This window comes from Physeter macrocephalus, chromosome 21 (genome assembly GCF_002837175.3).
Source record: "Physeter macrocephalus isolate SW-GA chromosome 21, ASM283717v5, whole genome shotgun sequence".
Classification (NCBI taxonomy): domain Eukaryota; kingdom Metazoa; phylum Chordata; class Mammalia; order Artiodactyla; family Physeteridae; genus Physeter; species Physeter macrocephalus.
In genome coordinates this window covers 6,004,663-6,026,483 of record NC_041234.1, presented here as the reverse complement: position 1 = coordinate 6,026,483, position 21,821 = coordinate 6,004,663, and the positions used below count along the sequence as shown (strand labels likewise).

At 40.4% G+C, this 21,821-nt stretch overlaps 1 protein-coding gene across 1 annotated transcript in view; it reads right to left on the bottom strand.

Moving 5' to 3' along the window:
• PHEX (phosphate regulating endopeptidase X-linked) overlaps positions 1-19,172 on the bottom strand; it is a 195,435-nt gene extending 176,263 nt beyond the window's left edge. Inside the window, exons 1-3 of the mRNA XM_007126588.1 lie at positions 18,846-19,172; positions 13,245-13,313; positions 6,250-6,411 (exon numbers count right to left, since the gene is read on the bottom strand). Coding sequence (XP_007126650.1) covers positions 6,250-6,411; positions 13,245-13,313; positions 18,846-18,963 — 349 coding nt within the window. The 5' untranslated portion in view covers positions 18,964-19,172. The remainder of the gene's footprint in view (positions 1-6,249; positions 6,412-13,244; positions 13,314-18,845) is intronic.
• Between the last annotated feature and the right edge of the window lie 2,649 nt (positions 19,173-21,821).

Genomic DNA, 21,821 nt, shown 5'->3' with positions numbered 1-21,821 from the left:
TTTCACATTCTGAAAGTCTGCGATACAGGCCCAAATCCTTACACAGCACCCCTCTATGAACACAGGACCGATAACGACGCATGTATAAACTGGCAATTTGTTGCTTCCTATATGGCCACGTGAAAAAGAGCCAGCATGGTCAGAAAAACAGGAATCGGCTCTGAGTGGGCTCACTCAGTCTATATAGCAGATTCAATGAGACTTACAGGGGCTGAGTTTTCACCAGGAATAAAAAGCACACCACAGTGGCTGGCTGCTCCTTAGCACTTCCTCACCACATCCCTGTTTTGTTTTTTCTAGTTTGACATCATTTGTTTCAAAGAGCTTAATGATGTCAAGGCTCAATCTGGTACATCATTATACCATGTTCATTGTATGAGGAAAATGACACAATTCACTATGTTTTCAACGATCTGAACTTTCTAATTATCAGATGACTTTACAGGAGCTGAACTGAAGTTTTCAGCTTTTTAATATCTGTGAAAGATGATTTGACTAGGATCACTAATAGGAAAAACAAGATTATAGGGGGGTTATTTAACTATGAGAATCATTTAAATCTCAGCCAGCAGGTATTTACAAATAAATAACCAATCTATGAATCACGATCATCTTTCTCTGCCCATTAACGCATAGAACCTACTTCATCTTATTGTTCTGCTGGTGCTGTCTGTGCTTAAACATAATAATATACTGCATTTCTTTATAAACTATTGGCAAAGATCGCTATTCCGTAATAGAGGTGAGCTGGCCCTACCCTGAGTCATCTGTCTTCTGTTTGACACAAGTGTTCTATCTCACCCATTGCCTCATGTTTCATAAGTGCTCATTTGCAAAATTTTCATCTGTTCGTTCATAAGCAGTGCATGCTGTGTCATCTTCATGGTCACATGAAAACAAATTTGGGAGGTTTCGTAGGAGGGAAATTTTAAGACATTCAAACACATGACTACATTCAGCCTTTTTAAAAAAAACAAATCCTAATTCTTGGAGAGAACAAGAAATAATTTTATTTGCCAAGTAGAAATCTGAGTCTTACATGCCATTTAAAGAAAAAATTCATGAAGTCAGGTTGCTGACTTCAATAGAGGGCAATTTTTCATCAGCCAGCTCTGTCAAATCCATTTTATTTCACAAATTGGACAGCCGTTTCTGTGTGTTCTCTATCAGCCATAAGAAAATGGTATTCTTTTGATTGGTCGTATTGCGTTTTATTTTCGGATGTTCTCTCTTTTTTATCAAGGGTGAGGAAAAATATCTAGACTGTATTCAATATTTTTGAAAGCACATGATATTTACAGAGGATAAGACCAGAATAAAATGTAAAGCATTTGACAGACACTACTTCATGAGCCTTAGAACTATCTTTGAGACAAAATGGAGGAGCAAAGGACAAATATTAATTGAGGGCCTGCTTTATGCCAGGAACTAGACTGGGTAATTTATATAGGTCATGTCCTTTAGTCCTCACAAATCCTATGAAATGGGTATTCTTATCTCCATTTGAAAGATAAAAAAGCTGAGCTAGGTAAGCTAAGTAATTGACCCAAAGTGATACAGAGGAGAAATGAAAGGGAACCAGGATTCAAATCCAACTCTGTGGCATCAAAACTCAGGCTCTGAGTGGCTTACAATGAGGAAAAAATTTGGAAACCACCTAAATGGCAACACATGAATTGATGAAACAAACTGTAGTATATCCACACAAAGTAGTCATGGCAAATGATGGTACAGATCTATTTTGATTGACCTGAAAACACGTTAACGTGTCAAGTAAAAATGACAGATTATAAAAATAGAATATATGATCCCCTTTGAGATATATAATTTTATATGTATATTTGCAGTAAAAAAGTTATCACCAGGTATTGGGATCTGAAGTATCTTTCTCCTCATTAGTCATTTACAGCTGATCTACAATGAGCTTGTATCACCTGGATGGTTAGATAGATAAATAGACAGACTGAGAGATACACACATATATAGATAGATATAGAATAAAGACATACAGATAGGGCTTCCCTGGTGGCGCAGTGGTTGCGCGTCCGCCTGCCGATGCACGGGACGTGGGTTCGTGCCCCGGTCCGGGAAGATCCCACATGCCGCGGAGCGGCTGGGCCCGTGAGCCGTGGCCCCTGGGCCTGCGCGTCCGGAGCCTGTGCTCCGCAACGGGAGAGGCCACAGCAGTTAAGAGGCCCACGTACCGCAAAAAAAAAAAAAAAAAAAAAAAAGACATACAGATAGAATTTAAAGACTAGTGTTTAATTCTTGGATTCACTTTTCCTCCCTTCCATCTTTCACTCCTCCCAGTCCCCCACCTCTATTTCCTGGGATCACTTCCCAAAATAAACAACTTGCATGCTAAATAAATACATAAATGTCTAGTGTTTAAAAAATAAGATTATCAGCACCTCTGATATTTGAAAAGCTCTATTTATACACTTTAAGAATACCTAATTATCTGCAACATACTTGCAGAGTTCAGAAAGATATATATCTATAAATCTGTGTATCAGTATCATCTATACATTTACATATTTCTAATCTACACATTTATAGACAGAGAGAATGAAAGAATAGTATGATAAAGCCAATACAGTACAGCAAAACAGTAACAATCAGGAAATCTGGGTAAAGGGTATATGGGAGTTCTTTGTGCTATTCCTTCAACTTTTAAGTCTGAATTACCTCAAAATTTAAAAGTTTAAAGAATACCTATTTTATATTTCAAGCACATACATCTGGAACAAGATGATACTAATTTAAAAAGAGACCCTACTCCACCATTTGCTCTCCTTCTTGGCACTTGTAGCAAGAGCCCTATGACTGATTTTTTAACTCATCCTTTACAGTGCTTGTCACAAAATAACTTGAGATTTATTTGTCTGTGTCTTTCCCAGAGCGTAGAAATATATGGGGAGCCTCCCATTTTGTTTCACAAGGCCAGCACAATCTTGATAACAGAATTTAACAAACCTAGCACACAAAAATCCATGGACCAATATCAGTCATAAATACAGACACAAATATAACAAAATACTAGCTTATTCAATTCCTAAGCAATGTCTTATAATAATAAACCATTCATAAGCAGGATTTATTTCAAGATTATAAGGTTAATTTAGCATGAGAAAATCTAGAGAAGTTAAAAGAGATACTCCATGTGAGTCTCTTGATAAACAGTGAAGAGACTTTTCTTGAGCAATACCTTTTTGCAAACTAGGAATAACAGAACACAATAAAAAATGTTAGAAAAAAAGAAAAAAATATATTGGGGGGAATGCTAGAGGCATTACCACCCAAGTTAGGAATAAGAAAATTATACCCGGCTTCCCTGGTGGCACAGTGGTTAAGAGTCCGCCTGCCAATGCAGGGGACACGGGTTCGAGCCCTCATCCGGGAAGATCCCACGTGCTGCGGAGCAACTAAGCCCGTGCGCCACAACTACTGAGCCTGTGCTCTACAGCCCGCGAGCCACAACTATTGAGCCCATGTGCCACAGCTACTGAAGCCTGCGCGCCTAGAGCCCACGCTCCGCAACAAGAGAAGCCACTGAAATGAGAAGTCCGCGCACCGAAACAAAGAGTAGCCCCCACTGACTGCAACTAGAGAAAGCCCGCTCACAGCAATGAAGACCCAATGCAGCCAAAAATAAATAAATAAAATAAATTTATTTTTTAAAAAAAAGAAAATTATACCCATTATCATTGCTATAATTCAACATTATTCTGAGAATCTAGTCAATATAGTAAAAGGAAAAGGAGAGACAAAAATTATAATGATTTCTTAATTTTATGATTACCTATCAAAAAACCCCAAAAACCCACCAAATAGCTATCAATTAATAAAACAGTTCTACCTAGATCCAATATAGATATATCAAAGCTTTACAACAGGCATCAGGAGTTGGCAAACTTTTTCCATTAAGGTCAGAGAGTAAATATTTTAGGCTTTGCAGGTTATATGGGCTTTATGGGTCATATGGTCTCTATATGCAACTACTCAACTCTGCCTTCGTGGTGCAAAAGCAGCCGTTGATACTGCATAAATGAATGGATGTGGCTGTCTTTCAAAAAAACTTTATTTACAAAAACAGGCAGTGGGCTGGATTTGGACCACGGGCCACAGTTTGCTGACCCCTACTTTATACCACAAAAAAAACCAGGTGATTGTGAAAAGTAACCATTTAAAACAGCAAGAAAATATATGAAGACCTAAAAATAACTTTCTAAAAGGTGATTCTGCTATATGCAACAAAAAGGAAACGGTGAATACTCTTTCAGCACAACAATTTCATATCTGGGAATTTATCCTAAGGATACATTTAGATAAGGCCATAAAGATGTGTAAACTTAGGTATTATTATAGTGTTATTTATAATAAGGAAAGATATCTACTGACATAATCCATGTCTATGAGGAATACATTATGTGTTACAGCAGGTGACAGAGCAACATGCGTAATATCAGCTATTTTTTATTTTTTAAAATATATGGCTGTGCATATGAGATTATGCATAGGTACCCACACATGGACAAAAACACCTGGAAAGATATATACCCAATTGCTTTATTAGCAGTTATTTCTAGGGGTGGATTTATGCGTGACTTTCTTTTTACTTTTTGCATGTTATTTTTGCTCCTTTTTACTTTCACGACTGAGCTTGGAAATAAAATTTTTTCATTTTTCAAAGTAGAAAAAAAAAAAACTTCTGCTGCTCTGAACAATTTACTCTTACTTCTGTGAATTTTAGCCCATATACCATGACCTCCTCAAACAAAGCCCATCGATACTGATTTTAGTTTTTACAACAAGACATTCCCAGAAATTCTTTAAATTATTATAACTGCTTCATGCCCTGAAGGTAGGAATCTTTGGGCTATAACTAATATAAAAGGATAATGTATCTGGAAATACTGACTCTTTCTTATCCCTCAGTGATATTTCTCCAATTGTGTGTGTGTACATGTGCACACATGCACACATCTCTCTGTCTAGGAAGAAAAGAAGCCAGAGAAGGGAAACAGGAAACAGGCAAGAATGGTAGGTAAAGGACCGACACGAGTTAATATCCTACAGGAAAATAAGTCTCAGTAAATTCATTCTTCAAGGTCCTATTTACAGTTCCACAGAACAGGAATCTCACCTGTTGGGTTATGGGAAAACTCTGACATTCTTGCAAATTCTCATTTATAACTTATGAAGACTAAGTTTCAGCCTTCTAGTAGAAAATGTAAATCCATATGATTTATATCTAGTTGTGAAATTTAAGCACATTTTTCCTTACAGTGACAATAGGTATCGAATTATTTTGCCAATGGTTTCAGATGTTGTAACGTATATATATAAGTTGATATGTATTTAATTTTCATTAAAATTAATGAACTTAATTCTTAAAATCTTGGGGAAAAGGATATGGAGAAGATAGAAAAATGATGGTTCTCAAAAATTTTCAGAAATTCTTTTAGGTGTGTTACTGAATGCAAGGTATATGGCATAGCTCAGTTATATAAGAAAGCGAAAAGAAAATATACTATTTTTGCCTTCTCAAAACACTCACCTTACCTGGCCTTGAAATCTCCCTACTTGCGTTCTGAAGTGGTTTTCTCCAATAACTCAGCATAGAAATTAGACCAATTGTGAGCACAAGATCCTCTAGCAAAAGATATTTCCAACTTTTGAAGAGTATGTGTGCATGCACGCATATGTGAGTATGTGTGTGTGAGCTTGTCATTGCTTGAGAGGCCATGGGGAAAGAACAGTCTCCCCAGAGCCAACTTAGAAGTTAACAGGAACAACATGACAAACACAAGGTCATCCAGAGTTCTCAAAAGTGATGTCAAAAGACAATGAAGTGTTAAGTACATTTTGTAAACCATGAAAATCCAGGACACAGTGAGCAAGTGATGAAGTTTGCTCTGAACATAACAGATGAATAAGTATACCAATATGACATGATTTTCATTAACTATTCCTTTGCTCCCAAACTGCAATCAAATGCTATTTATCCTTCAGCAGCAGAACTTACTATTATCAAATGTGAACAAAATGAGCTACACTAGGCTTGCACTGAGATCTGAAAGATTAAAATTCCACAACTTTCCTTTCAATCTTCCACTTTAAAAAATCTTGGAAGTGAATTTAGTATAGTTAAAGAGTGAGCAGTCATGCCTCAAATCCAAAACTACGTTTTCCTTGTCAAATACTGCTCTCTGTAAAGCGCATCACCAAACCCCAGTAGAAACTTACCCTTCAACTTGAGGTCGACGTTATGTCTCAGCCAAGGATAAATCCCATAGCTTGGCATATCTTCAGGAATTGGATTACTGTTTATCCAGCCATCACAAGCAAACCGGAAGAAATTATCACAAGGGTCCACAGACAGATTTACTTTACTCAAGATGGAAGCAGCTATTTAAAAAGAAAATCATAGGATTAATGATAAGCACTGAACATTGTGTACTGGTCTCTTCCAAATTAAACAATGATTTCATATCAACCAGTTCCCAAGCCTTGGCTTTTACATTTCCCCTCAAATGACACCCTGAATCAACTTCACTATATTAAACTATTACATTCAGAGTGAGCGGATAAAAGTTTAGTCATATTATTGTTACTGGTTTTTGCAGGAGCACCCCTAACATCTGTGGGACCTGGAACAGGAATACAAATGGAGTATAAGGTAAATTGTTTGCCAGGACACGTGTGACATTTCCTTCCATTCCTTTCATCCTTCTGCAAGGTGACTTTGCCACTCTTGCCGCCAGGATCTATTTCCCCTGCCATGAATCTGGGCTGGCCTTGTGACTTGCTTTGACCAACAGAAAGTGGCAGAGTAACTTTTCCTGAGTTTCAAAACTAGGCCTTAAGAGGCCTTTCACCTTCCACTTTAAATCCCTTTGGAGCCCTGAGACTGCCCTTTGAAGAATCTCCTGGAGGAGGTAAGGCCACGTGAAGAAGAACCAAGCCACCACCAACCGCCAGACGTGTGACTGAAACCATCATGGACCTTCCAGGCCAGGCGACCCTCCAGCTGAATGCAGCTGTATGAATGAGCCTAGGCAGTCTCAGCAGAGGAACCCCACCAAACCCAAGGCATCATAAGAAATATTAAATCACTCTTGTTTCAGGCCTTTAAGGTTGGGGTGGTTTGTTCCACAACAAAGGCTAACTGAAACAGAAGGCCACATGTGAGACCTTAATGTTGACAATATCTATTTACAATATACCTTTATAAAGACCTGGAGGGCCAGGTATGGATCCTTGAGCCCCCCTGACATTCAGGGCAGCTCTCAGAGGAATGAAGCCCTGGAAGAGACCCAAACAGGCCCTAAAAGGAGGCTTGGGGCCATCTTGTAGGGAATTCTGGGTTGAGGAGGGGAGAGGCATAGCCAGAGCAGAGCAAAGTGTAACATTCTAAATGAGGGGCCCAGGGCAGGGGCCCCTCTTGCCCAAGTCTAGGGGCAGAACTGGGTATTTGTATGAGTTAACAGAAAGACACGACAGACTGATCTGCCATCTTTTCCTCTTTCTTAAGGCCACACTCGATTATATATGGAAGATAGTCAATCGGTAGGAAGTTTGCTCGTACTTAAATATGTATCCATGAGCTTTAAAAAAAAAAGTCTTTCATTACAAAATGAGAAGGTCCCAAAATTCCTAATATTGAACTCCAACTCCCTTCCAACTGCTGGCTACCACTCTAGCATAAAGATATGCACCAAATGATTTTTTTTTTAAAAAGGCGGCCAATATTTTAATGACCTTGGAAAGACGACATCCTGGGTGATTTTCATAATTAATTAATGCCAGAACACATTTATGTTGGAAGTAATGAAGACTCAATGAGTTTTCAGCTAAACTTGAATGATTTGCCAAAAAAATATAATCTGCATAAATTTAGATGTGCATATTACAGTTTGGTTATGTGTGTGATTCCTCCAGGTTTAAAAGTAAGGCTACATATTTCTCTAGCCGAGACTTTCTATGAAAATTTCAAACAGCTTTTTGTCTTTGATGAAGTTAATAATATACAAACAACCTAATCTCTGTATAACTTCAAAATCCCCATCATGCTCAATCCTTCCACATCCAAAAAGAAAAAAATTGGTTTAGAATCTAAGGTTGATAAATTTTAAATTAACTTAATATTTTCATCTTTCAGAATTAATTAGGTTGTCTCCAATTACAATTTTGCTTACTGCAACTATTTTATCATTAATATTTAACATGCAAATTTGCTAGGACACACAAAATCTTCATTTTAGTTTATATTTGTGGTTATTCTGGTTGTACAGCCACAGAATGAATCTACTATGGGACACCTCAGGAACATGGATCATACAAGTTTCAGTCCCACACAATATTTAGAGTCACACAGAGGAACCCTCACACACATTTTTATTCTCATAAGCGCGTTGTTTTCTGGCCACCTTCCCAAGCCTCCCCCTGCCCCCAACCCTCAAATGTATCCCATCTCCTCAGTATTCTTGCAGGTACCTAAACTGCAAGATCAGCTCTGACCTCAGCCCTGGTATAAAGTGGGGGAATACATCACTCACACTGAATTTGGGACTGAGCCCACTACGTGGAAAAACTCCAGCTTCAGCCTCTCAATTCAGCATTCACAATTCACAGCTGGGCACAGGGCTGCACTTTCTGCAAGGGAACTCTGACTTCAAATTGCAAGGGACCATAGCTGTCAAGACACCAAAACTCCTCTCCCCCTACTCAGCTCCATGGAGAAAAACCAGAGAGTCTTGTTTTAATAAAAGAAATATGATAATGAAGGAAATCTGTGAAAAGCCAAGCTTTGTAGTCCCTCAAGTCATTGCATATAAGGTAAATTGTTATTCAGTCTCCAGCTAGTGTTTATCTAGTAGAAGTGGAGACACCACTCCTTACACCAGCCTGACTTTTTAAGTTTAATCAGGGCTGGGGTGGGGAGGGGGTAACAATAAAATCACTAATATTGAGCATTTCCTCTGTGCCAGGAACTATGCTAAGCCCTTTTCAGGCAGTATAGCCTCATCACAGACTCTGGAGCCAGACCACCTGGTTTTGAATGCCAACAACCCCATGCAATAACTATGTAACCTTAGGCAGGTTACTTAGCCTCTCTGTATCTTAGTTTCCTCATCTGTAAAATGGGATAATAATAGCACCACATAGGCTTGTCATGAGAATTAAATGAGTAAATATGTGTAAAGTGCTTAGAACAGTGTCAGGCACATCGCCAATTAAATACAGCTGCCAGATAAAATACACAATGCCTAGTGAAATTTGCATTCCAGATAAATGACTACTCTTATAGCGTAAGTACTACCAAATATTGCACGGGACATACTCATACCAAAAAAAAAATTGTCGTATATCTGCAATTCAAATTTAACTGAGCATCCTGAATGAATGCATGTAGCTAAATCTGGCAACCATACATACAAATTTGCTATTACGATTCCACAAACACTTACTCGAAACTCTTGAGGCCAGATGTTTCAGAGCTCATAGATTCTAGAAAAGTAATGCAACGCCTAAACCACAGATTATATAATACCTCCAGCAATGTCTGGAGCAGCACTCCTGCAGCAAGCACATTAATAATTCTATAGGGAATAAATGCATATTCTCTTAAGTGGGATGAACAAAGTCTAAAACAGCCTCACACGAGTTAAGATCCAGTTTTGCCATCACAGGAACTGAGCTCAGGTCCAGTCTTGCCAACTGAGCATTACAACGCTCTCTGGGTACAGGGTAAAGGATATGGCACTGTGGACCTGGATTACTAGTACTACCACCAACATTATTTTCTTCTAGTCTCACAACCAGTATGATAAATAAAAGCTCTTATTCCCACTTTACAGATGGTGAAACTGAGCTTAGGATGGTTTATGTATTTAGCCCAGATCACATGGCCTGTACTTGGCCAGACAGATCATGCCTCACTCTCATCAACCTCTCTGGCCTTATCCACTATCAATAGCACGCCCTTTCCTTGTTTCCTCGTTTCTTTGTATTCTTCCTCCACCTCTTATTCTGAAAGAGGAATTAGGATAGATGGAAATAGAGAAGAGGAGAAAAGGAAAGTCAAGGAGAGAAGCCATCTCGGAAAAGACTGGCACCTGCTCGCAAAAACTCCAGAACGTCGCTCTTTCGAACTTCATCCTGCCAGCACGCACCGCACAGCGGCGCCCACGCACCGCACAGCGGCGCCCACGCACCGCACAGCGGCGCCCACGCACCGCACAGCGGCGCCCACGTTACAGTGAAAAGGACTGTAACCCTGGTGAGCATTTTGCTGCAGAAACAGCAGAAGTATCTTTTTCAATATTAGAAAGCCAGTCGCCAAGATGAAAACTAAAAAGAGGGCAGCAAGGGAAAACACTAGCTGGCAGGAGGCGACATAATCAATGTCATTCTTCAAGCTTTACTTTTGCATTATTATGATTCGTAATAAAGAGACAAAACTCTTGAAATAAGTGGCCCTCCGTACGAAAAGGTGACTTAGGGTTTCAATTTGAGTTTTTTTTTGTTTTGTTTTTTTGGTTAAGCCCTCAATTTGAGTTTGAGTTCAAAATTTTTAATTTCACACATCTGCAAAAACTGTTCCACAGACGAAGCACAAGGTGACGTCAAGTCTAGAACCTGTCCTCTTATAGTCCCGCCTGGTGCCCCACCCGACTCCAGGTCACCCTTGCTCCACTGGAGAAATCCCTAGGTCAGCTGCTCCGCTGGGAGCAGGAAAGGACCTGGGAATTCCCACATCTTTCTCATCCTTTCTAAGACGAGATCAAAAAGCTGAAACAGTTGTCTAGTCCCTAGACTCCAGTAGGTCTAATGTTATGAAAAAAGAGCAAGACAGGACCAGGGTCCAAGAGAGTTTCCTGGCATGGCCTCTGGCACACAGGCACAGATGGAGAGGAGCCACACATGAACTTGAAGCCCAGCCCTGCTGGTAACTCAGGATGTGACCCGGAGCAAGTTATTTAGCTCCTAGAAGCCTACGTTTCCTCATGTGCAATTGGGGCCGGGTGATAGCACAAACTTCAGGGGGTTCTTATGAAGATTTTTATAAGATGGCACATGTAAGTCACTTAACATATCGTCCGGTTTAAAAAAAAAAATATATATATATATATATATATATATATATGTTGATCACTTAAGAATGGGACAAGGGACTTCCCTGGTGGCGCAGTGGTTAAGATCCCGCGCTCCCAATGCAGGGGGCCCAGGTTCGATCTGTGGTCAGGGAACTAGATCCCACATGCATGCTGCAACTAAGCAGCCCACCTGCTGCAACTAAAGACCCAGCACAACCAAATAAATAAATAAATATTTTTTAAAAAAAAGAACTCTCATAGAATAGACTGGTGGTTGCCAATGGGTAGGAGGGTGGGAGAGGGTAGGAATGCAAGTTTGGGATTAGCAGATGCAAACTGGTACATACGGAATGGATGGACAACAAGGTCGTACTATATAGCACAGAGAGCTATATTCAATATTCTGTGATAAACCATAATAGAAAAGACTATGAAAAAGAATGTATATATATATGTATAACTGAGTCACTTTGCTGTACAGCAGTAATTAACACAACATTGTAATTCAACTACACTTCAATAAAAAAATAAATTTAGAAAAAAGAACTCTCATAACACAACTGTCTAACCTAGTACCTTTGTATAAGGCCTCAGAGTTTAAAAGCCCTTTCACCTAAGTCTTTTCCATCTCAATAGATGTCACCACCCAACCACCGGCAAAAATGTAAGTATCTCTTTGAGTCTCTGAATTTTCTTGCAGCCCACATCCAAATCCTTTAGCAAGCTCTCTATCTCCTAAACCCTCTTGCCTCCCTTCCCATATCTTGAATTCAAGACAGCATCACCTCTCACCTGGCTTGCCGAAACAACCACGTGCCTGAGCGACCTTCTTCCATTCTTGCTCCCTGCAGTGTCTCATCCGCCCCCAAAGGCTCCCCGGAGCCAAGCTCTCCACAGAGAGATCTTTCTGAAGGCTAAAAAGATCCTGTCTCTCTCTTAAATCCCTCCAGAGGCTTCTGAGCACACTTAGGAAAACCTCAAACTTGCTGGCACCTGGGTTCCCCACTGACCCTGATCGCCTGCATCCTGCCCCTTACCCAGAGGCTCTTCCCATTCCTCAAGTCCCCCAAGCTCTTTCCTCTACGGGACCTTTGCCCCAGCTGTTCCCCCCACCTGGAAAGCCCTTTCCTCCATCTTCACACAGCACTCCCTTCTCATTATTAAAAGGGCCCCTTCAATGTCATTTCCTCAGACTTTGCAATCTAGCCATCCTGTCACTTGCCACCACATTATTCTATTTTAAAAAATTTTCTGCATAACATGACCACCAGCTGATATTTTTCTTGTCCATTAATTGCCTTGGGTGTTTGTTGTCTTTCTTCCCTTACCTGGTCATTCGGCCTCACTGCTATATTCCTAGAACCTAACTCAGTGCCTGGGGTGCAATAAATATTTGGTGCAATAATTCATTAATCTCTTCTCTTAAGGCCAAGAGGAGAGTGAAAGGACCATGTGCTTAACTTATCCCAACACTTTCCCCTTGGAAAACACTCACTAGTGTCCCTGGCCACTTAAAAATGGGAGTGTGGGGCTGGGATCCAGGTCCTGCAACTCTAGGCCCTAACACTGGTTTATGGAGGGCAAAACTGATAGATGTTGCAAAACTGAGGCAACTTTAACGGCTCGTCTTCACTTTGGGGTACCCACTGATACACAGCCTGTCACCAAGAAAAATTTGACTTGTAACATGAAATAGAAGGACCCAAAGAGATTCCAGGTGACAGTGGAAGTATCGGTTTACAGAGGGTCCCTGCTTAGACGCAGACAGGCCAGACCCACTGACCAGAAGATACAGAAAGACTACTTGAGATAAATGGGAATCTATATCCAGCTAAGGAGATACGAAGGTCAAGGTCTCCAGGTCTTAAGAGAGGCCATTCAGCCTTCTACACCCCTTCCCGATTTCCTTATAATGATTTGGAATACTGCACAGCTCTTTCATTGCAAGGAAAAAGAAAACAGGAAACCTACGTTCCACAACTTCACACCAAGTCTTGAAAGAAAACTTGAAATTTCATCAGAATTGCATTTCATACCTGGTAAACCTCAAGCAAACAAAATACTAAAAATACCGCCTGTTTTCTCTTCCACTCACCAAGGTACCATAATCATAACTTGACACAGGATGGAAAACTGACTTACCAGCTTCGATGCATTCTGGCTTCAGGCAGTACTCCGGCTTAGCTTGGAGGCTTAAGAAACCTTGACTCACTGAAAAAACAGACCAAAATAAAGAAATGACTGGCTTGCAGCAGACCACCACCAAGTAACCCACTGTCGGCACATATGCGAGATATTTGCTGTCAGTTCATCCTTCCCTGTGTTGACACCGAATTCAAAAGTCCACTTGGCTCAGTGTCACAGAACCAGACTCTGGCCACTAGCTAAGTAACCTTGGTGAGACTCTTGGTTGCTCTCAAACTTGGTTCTCTTGAACATAAGACAAGCGGGCACAACTAGACCAGTGCTTCTTAGAGTGGGGTCCCCAGGGCAGGGGCAGCACAGCAGCATCACCTGGGAGCTAATTAGAAATGCAAATGACTGAGCCCCACCCAGACCTTCTGACTCAGAAACTCTGTGGGCGGGGCACAGCCATCTGCATTTTAACAAGGCCTCCCGGTGATTCTGATGCAGGGTCAAGTTTGAGAACCACTGGGTTAAATGATCTCTAAAGTCTCTTCTATCTCTGATTATCTGTGGTTTAAGTCTCATAATTTCATTTTTTGTTTACAACTACATTCCCATTTTAGTGATGGGAAAATTGAAACTTATAGACTGTGTCATTTGGACCAAATCCAGAGTGGAAGGAAAAAGCTAGCATAGGTAGCATTTAAAGTTCTGCGTCTTGAGCTTCCCTGGTGGCGCAGTGGTTGAGAGTCCGCCTGCCGATGCAGGGGACGCGGGTTCGTGCCCCGGTCCGGGAAGATCCCACGTGCCGCGGAGCGGCTGGGCCCGTGAGCCATGGCGGCTGGGCCTGCGCGTCCGGAGCCTGTGCTCCGCAACGGGAGAGGCCACAACAGTGAGAGGTCCGCATACCGCAAAAAAGAAAAAACAAAAACAAAATAAATAAAAATTAAAAAAAAAAAATGAAGTTCTGCGTCTTATCTAAACCACCCATACAGACACGGCCCATAAAAGGGGGAAGAGTAAAAATATATCGTATATAACTCAATCATCTATCAATAGAGTCATTATCTGCCTGCTCTGTACCCCACACACCCTCCTCCCACCGGGCCCAGCCAGACAGATGCATCTACCAGACAGATGCAACTTGGTGGACCAAGCTTCCAACTACTTCCACCAAAACAAAACCAAACAAAAACCCTGTAAGACAGAAGTAGCTTTTCACCAATGGCTTAATTTCCCCCATCTGGCTGGTAACTTCATCTAAATGGATTTCTGCAGAAGTATAGAAGGGTGCCCTCTTTGTAAACTTCAGGTAGCACCTAGGCATTAGCAGATGTGAGTTTAGACTTCGAAAATATTTGTGGTAGCCAAGGAAATTGTGGAGAATTCATTATTGCTGTACTCTGTGGGCAGAAATAAGGAATCATTTGGAAATGTGGCCATAGGGAGATGGATGGTGGTGGGTAAAGGGGGGACAAGGCCTTTCATAGCACCCTCAATAGAGAAACAGGATCAGAAAGTATGGCGGTATCTATATTTCTGCTAGAGATGGAAGACCTGTACATCACTTACCAGTGTGGCAACTTGAATTATTTATTAACCCACATTCATCCTCCAAACAGTCTTTCTACCTGTGTTACATTAGAGATTCAAGAAAACTGTCTATGAAACAAACATCTCAGGCCTATTTTTAAGAAAAGAAGTATCTTGTCGTAAAGTTATATTTTGATTTCTTTAGAAAGCAAAAAAAGGTAAAAACATATATGTGGAACATAAAGATTAGTATGGAATATTTCAGTATGCCTTGGTGGTAGAACCATGGAGTAAATTTTCCCTTCAGTCTACTTCTATATGGTTACCAAATGTTCTTTAAGGAGCATGTGTCTTTTTTTTACAGTGGAAAAACAAACTTTATTGTAAATAATAATATTTTATGATGCTGGACAATACCTTCTTGATACTAGCCTTATTTTATTTTAGAAAAAAGATAATAAAATAGTTAGACATTCCTTTCAAGATACAAACTTCCAGTTGTAAAGTAAATAGGTCATGGGGATGTAACATACCGCCTGGTGACTATGGTTAGTAATACTCCGTTGTATATTTCGAAGTTGATAAGAGAGTAGATCTTAAAAGTTCTCAGCACAAGAAAAAAATACATAACTGTGAGGTGATAGATGTTAACTAGACTGATCATGGTGATCATTTTGCAATATATACAACTATTGAATCATTATGTTGTACACCTGAAACCAATATAATAATGTTATATGTAAATTATATCTCATTTTTTAAAGTTTTAAGGAGTTATTTCTTTCATGGAAAATAATTATTGACCGAAAACCTCTAAGGAAGCAAAACTAAAATCAAATATCTTGACCTGATGATGAGTAAAAGAAAAGTTTAAGTTAAATTAATTAGGACGCAGACAAACCCAATCTCTGAAGGAAGAGCATCATTTCCATGGTGGGGGGGGGGGGTTATCTTAAGACCCTGTAAATAAAGAAGGGTCAACAAGCCCAGACAATGTGAAGGTTTAAGTGAATAAAACAGAGACAACAAAAAAATATTTCTAACATAAAAAATGAAAATGTTACTTTTTGCTGGTTAGGGGCTTTTTAAAAAACTTAAAGAGCACTTTGGTTTCTCACTTTATTTTTTATTTATTATTTTTTTTAACATCTTTATTGGAGTATAATTGCTTTACAATGGTGTGTTAGTTTCTGCTTTACAACAAAGTGAATCAGTTATACATATACATATGTTCCCACATCTCCTCCCTCCTATGTTAGATTAGTCTATAAGCAGCAGAAATGACTTCAGAATGCCGTGACATCATCCGCATGAGCATAAAGAGGGGGTCAGCAAACTATGGCCTGTGGGCCAAGTCCAGTCCACTGCCTCTTTCTGAATGGTCTGTGAGCTAAGAATGTTTTTTACATTTTTTAATGGTTGGAAAAAATCATAAGAAGAGTATTTCATGGCATGTGAAAATGATACGAAATATAAATTTCAATGTCCAGAAATCAAGCTGTACTGGAATACAGCCATGCCCATTTGTGTACATATTGTTTATGGTGGCTTTTGTGCTACAACATAGTGGGGTAGCCACAACAGAGACAGCATGGCCCAGAAAGCTGAAAATATTGTACCCATCAAATCTATATAATGTTATAAACCAATGTTACCTGAATAAAAAATAAATCTAAAAGAAAAAAGTGAAATACAATAAAATAAACTGGGTATAGGCATATAAGGCCTTAAATCCTAGGGCTCTAAGTTCTCTGAAACCACCCCAAGGCCAGTGGCTATCACTCTTATTGTATAAGGACTAAGGTTTTAAAAAAGAGATTACCCCAGAGCCTAAAATACAAATAAGAGGGAAGGAGGAATGCCAGAAATTGCAGACATGTGACTGAACTTGTATAGGCAAAAAAATATACCACAAAGTTTACCCGGAAGATGCCTTGAAGACAAGAGGACCTTAACCAGAATACTGTCATAAAGAGCACTGTCTGGCAGGTCCCAGGAGATTTTCAGACAAGGACTTTGCTAGGTGCAGGGTGGAGGTGGGTGGCAGAGCCTGTGGAACTAGGCAGTGAAAAGGGGAGGAGGGAAGGAAGGGAGTCAGAAAGAGTGCAGAGACATTTGACAAAAATATCATTTACTTTTTCATTTGAGAGTGTGCATTTATTTAAAAGCAAATGTCTCTGAATGTATTCATCCAAAAGGACATGGTCACCTGAAGCAATACTTCTCAAACTTCAATTTGCAAATGAATCACCTGGGGATCCTGTGAAAATGCAGATTCTGAATCAGTAGGTCTGGGGTGGAGTTCAGGCTCCCAAGTGATGCTAACGCTGCTGGTCCACAGACCACGCTTTGAGTAGCAAAGGCTGAGGGAGGCCACACGCTTATTCTCTAACACCATTACAGCTTCTCTAAAGATTCTAAGTGAGAGAGAGCCAAGTTATTGGGCACACTGGAAAGTTATTTTTTCTATCTTAGGCAAGCCTCCTTACGCATAATAGCATCGCCTGGCTTGATGAATTTTACTGTGCTCTAAAAACTTCAGAGCTGATCCCAAAGAATCATCTTCTCTCAAGGAACAAAGATTTGGAATTCCCCAGTGGCCTACTGGTTAGGACTCCACAGCAGAGGGCCTGTGTTCGATCCTTGGTCAGGGAACTAAGATCGGTGTGGCCCAAAAAAAAAAAAAAAAAAGATTTGCTGCCATCAAGAACATTCTGATAATATGCTACAGCCTCAGAATGTAATCATAAGAGAGGAATTTCAAAAAAGCTTCAAGCAGCAGTAACGTCATTAAAAAGAGCACATATTTTTACATAAACAGTAATCATTTGGATTTTTAAGTTTGGGAGTGTTTGCAAAACACAAATAGTCTAACTTTGTCGTCACTTCCCACATAGCACATACTCCCTTGACCTGCCCGTATCATTTTTCCTCCAGTTATGAATTTCAGGATAGGACACTTGCCTAAACCCCAAGTGCCAAGAAATCTCACACCAGTTTTCGAGAGCCTCAATTTCAGTTGCAGGAGTAGGAGGTTCAGCTGTACCAGAAAGCAATAAACCCATCTAATTTCCTAAATCTTCAGCCACAGAAAACATGGAAAGATGGTTTGCTCATTTTAGCAGAGTTTTCAACCACACAACCCTAACTCTTTTAAAGTTTAATGACTGGTTTTCCCCTGCCAAGATAAACATGGCCTCCTGCATCCTGCATATGCCAAGGTATGTTCCCAGGCTTGCTACATTTCAAACCGCACCTAGACTCTCCTAAATATAGGGCTTGGTCCTACATAACTTTCAAGCTAATGAAACAGTATGGGCCGTATGAGAAAAATACAAAGGCGAAGAGTCAGTGATTCAAAATGCCTAAAATTTTAGAACATTCCTCTCCCCTTTCTATTTCATTCTGTCTCATAAGAATATGCTTTTAACATCATATGTACTCTCTGGGTACATCATTCTCACCAAAAGTCATTAAAATCAATGAATCACAATACCTTTCAAATCTTAGGAGGAAAACCTCTGTTTTCCTTCACATTAGTTTTTAAACCTAAGAGAAAGGCAGAGTTAAATCTTTTATTCCACCAGAGTCACTGGATTAGAAAGGAATTGAAGAATATCATTAACGGTGCATTTTTAAAGACTGATTTGTACTTTGTGAGTTAAATTTCACGATTCATTCAGGCAAACACTGACAAAAATCAAATGGAAAGAAATTCCAGCATGGTTTGATCACAATGTAAAGTCTTTCCTCACAAAATAAATCAAAGTATCTGACTATGAATTCATAAACACTCATTTTGCTACATGTAATGCATAAAAAATGTTTGCCGGATGCAACCAAATCCTCTAGCCACTCGAATCCACTTAATACCCACTTCACATTCTGGACTATGCATTTGGTACTTGGGAGTTTTTATTTATTTACCCTCCTAAAGAAAAAGCTTCCTTTCATTTGCATATTTAATAGAAACTAAGGATGCACCACCTACGAACACAAGCAAACAGCCCTCTACCTGCATCCCGACCAGGTTTGCCAGAATACAGCACAAGGAAACCACTGCACTAGCCCAGTTCCACTTACCTAGAAAGAGGACCGTGCCCAGCACCAGGGTGCCACCAACGAACACGGCCAGGGCGATTCGAGTGCCTCTGTTGGCCGCCTTCCCACTCTCCACGCCGCTCCCTGTCTCCGCATCCATTGGGAGAGATGTAAGGGCCAGGCAAGAAGAAAGTCGCTTTTTGTGGTTTGGTGGCTGGTCTCAAGAGCCTGTTAGGCGTTGACATCCAAGGTTCTCATGCTCTTCTACTAATGGACAGGTTAAAAAAAAGCCCGTCAGGATATGTCCTCTCGCCACCCTTTCTCAAATACTTCTTCACAAATGAAATAAAAGAAACCCAAAAATATTGGTTGCCTTGGCTTTCCCCCTGACCAGACAAAACAAACAGTGGTTGCTTTATCTTGGTGCTCTCCCCCCAGCAAGAGGGAGCTCCCCCTCTCAACCGATCGTTTGGCAGGCTCTTCTCTCAGGCGCTCCGAGTGTACGTGTTTTACTATGTTACTGAACAGATGTTTTAGCTATTTCAATGTATAGTCACTTGGGGAGGAAAAAACTATTGTCTTTATCAAAACTGGATTCTTGTCAAACTCCCCCAAACCGTGATAAGTTAGGTGGCAAGGATTCTTCCGACCCACTTCAAGATCTCAAAGAATCACATGCTTCTTTGGCAATAATTATTCTGCTCGCCTGAATTGGCTTCATCAAAGATATTCTTTCAGTGTGCGAGTCCCTTTTTAAAGCCTTCTAAGAGTTCCTGGGATATCCTGGAGCATTTTATTTTAGGAAGTTTGTGTATGACAGCATGTGCCAAAAATCAGAGTCATAGCCCAGTGCAGTGCAAAGTAGCAATTAAGACAACCTACAGAGGCTGATGGTTTGGACTGGAACTTTTTTTAAGAAAGAAGGAAAAGCACTTCCTTTCCGTGGTGCTAAGAATTGTACAAAAGGCGAGGAAGTGTTCGAATTAAGCTTATCAGCCAGCACAAAAGATATGGCAAAAGGGTTTTTCCCTGTGCATGTTTTGATGAAAAGTGCACCCGTGTATTGTGTCCTCCAGCCCCACCGTTGGTTAGTACATTTTTGTGTTTTCATCAAGCCCCAGTCTCAGCAGATTCCCCAGGATGAATTCAGAGGTGATCCGTCTCACTGGAAAGACTGATGAATGACTGGGTCTTTGATTTCTTGGATTATATTGATACTAACAATTTAAATTATAAAAATCTGCTTTCTTCACGGGGCAGGGCATCTGATATTTCAGTGTTATTAAAATGATATCGATTGTATGATCCAGTGATATAGATGTCATTAATTCACAGCACAATTACCACCTACCTGTTTTTGTTTTGCTGGAGGTCACAGGACAGTGGGAGTGGAGCTGGGGAATTCAGCTACATCTAGAAACCAGGAGAGCGCTTTTCTCATGCAAAACTTCTGCCTTTGGCCGTGGGAGGCATCACAGCAGGGCTCGCCAGACACGGAGGAGTCCAATATAGCATGGGCTCACACTCAAAGTCCTGTACCACATCCTACCTTACTTTCTGCTCATTTCATGTTGCCCTCAAACCAGAAAGAGTAAGCCTTTGTCCAAATTATGACATCATGGTATGTTGTAGACATTTTGTGCTCATTAGCTGTGGATGTTGTTATTGTTGTTCCAATAACACATCCTAGCAGGCCTTTGGCTTCTAGGATGGGATCCTCCCAAGAGTTTTTGGACTTGACTCCATACTACTTCTTAGACTGTGAGCTCCATGAGGTCAGGAATCACATCCATCAAGTTCAGTGCTGCAGCCCATCATCCACAGTTCATGGCCCACAACAGTGAAGGGAGAAGGAGGAGCAATGAAAATTACACAAGTTAGCCTCAGCCACTTACTCTTAAAAAAAAAGCAACTTCAGGAACCTCAGATGCTAGTGTCTGAGGGTCTTTCAGCCTCCTAATTCCTTCTAAATGCTCAGATGATAATGATACTTCACACAGGTATAGCACTTTCATATCCCATTTTAACCTCATGGTAAACCTATATACTTGCTAGCAAAGGTATTTTTATCTCTGTTTTGCCCCTAAGAAAACTGAGGCCCAAGGACTGGCCTCAGGTGACACAGGAAAAGCAGGAAATGGAAAGATAGCGAGAGGGGGATCACTGCCATACCCTGTGCACAGGGGAGAGGACATCCACGTAGCATGATACCAGGACCCACTTCTTCCCTCTTTCCTTCCTTCTTCAAATCTCCTCACACCTTTCCAGGTCCAGACTGACATGCAGTGGTGATCGTGGGTTGCCGGCTGGAAACCTTGGACTGGCAGTTTCCCTAGAGACGAGGGCAGTTAGGACTTACCCTGAAGCACACCGATCCATCACTTAACCTCGTGAATTCATTCCTGAGCACTCAACTGCTAAGTGAAAAGCCATTAAACCAAAAAATACTTCCATTAGTTGTAACAGGAAAATTAGGATGCATTCCATCCCAAACAAAGATATGCAAATGCAGAAAGAAAAATGTATTAACTGAACAATGAAAATAAGTCTATTTCAAAATGTCAAAAATAAATACAGTATGTTCACCTAATGTAATGAAGGTTTGTTTTACTCACCAAAGGACTGAGGAAGACTTGAGAGTGGGTGGGGATTGGTAGAAGAAAGGGTGCATGTGAATCATTCACCATCAAGTGCATTCCTCATTCTGTGCCATTTTCTGCACGATTTTTTCAACCTTTTCAGAGATGACGATTATTTTGCCCTCAAACTGCACTTAAAAATAAAGTTGTGATACAGAAAAAACCCTTTAGAGCAAAGTAAAGAAGTTCAAAGCACAGAAAATGAATGAGTGCTCACAAGAGACAAAAGCAGGGATCTGCAAACTAGGGCACGTGGCCCACTGCCTGTTTTTGTAAATAAAGTTTTATTGGAACAAAGCCATGCCCATTTGTTAATGTATCATCTATGATTGCTTTCATGCTACAAAGTCGAAGTTGAGTAGTTTTGTGACACAGATAT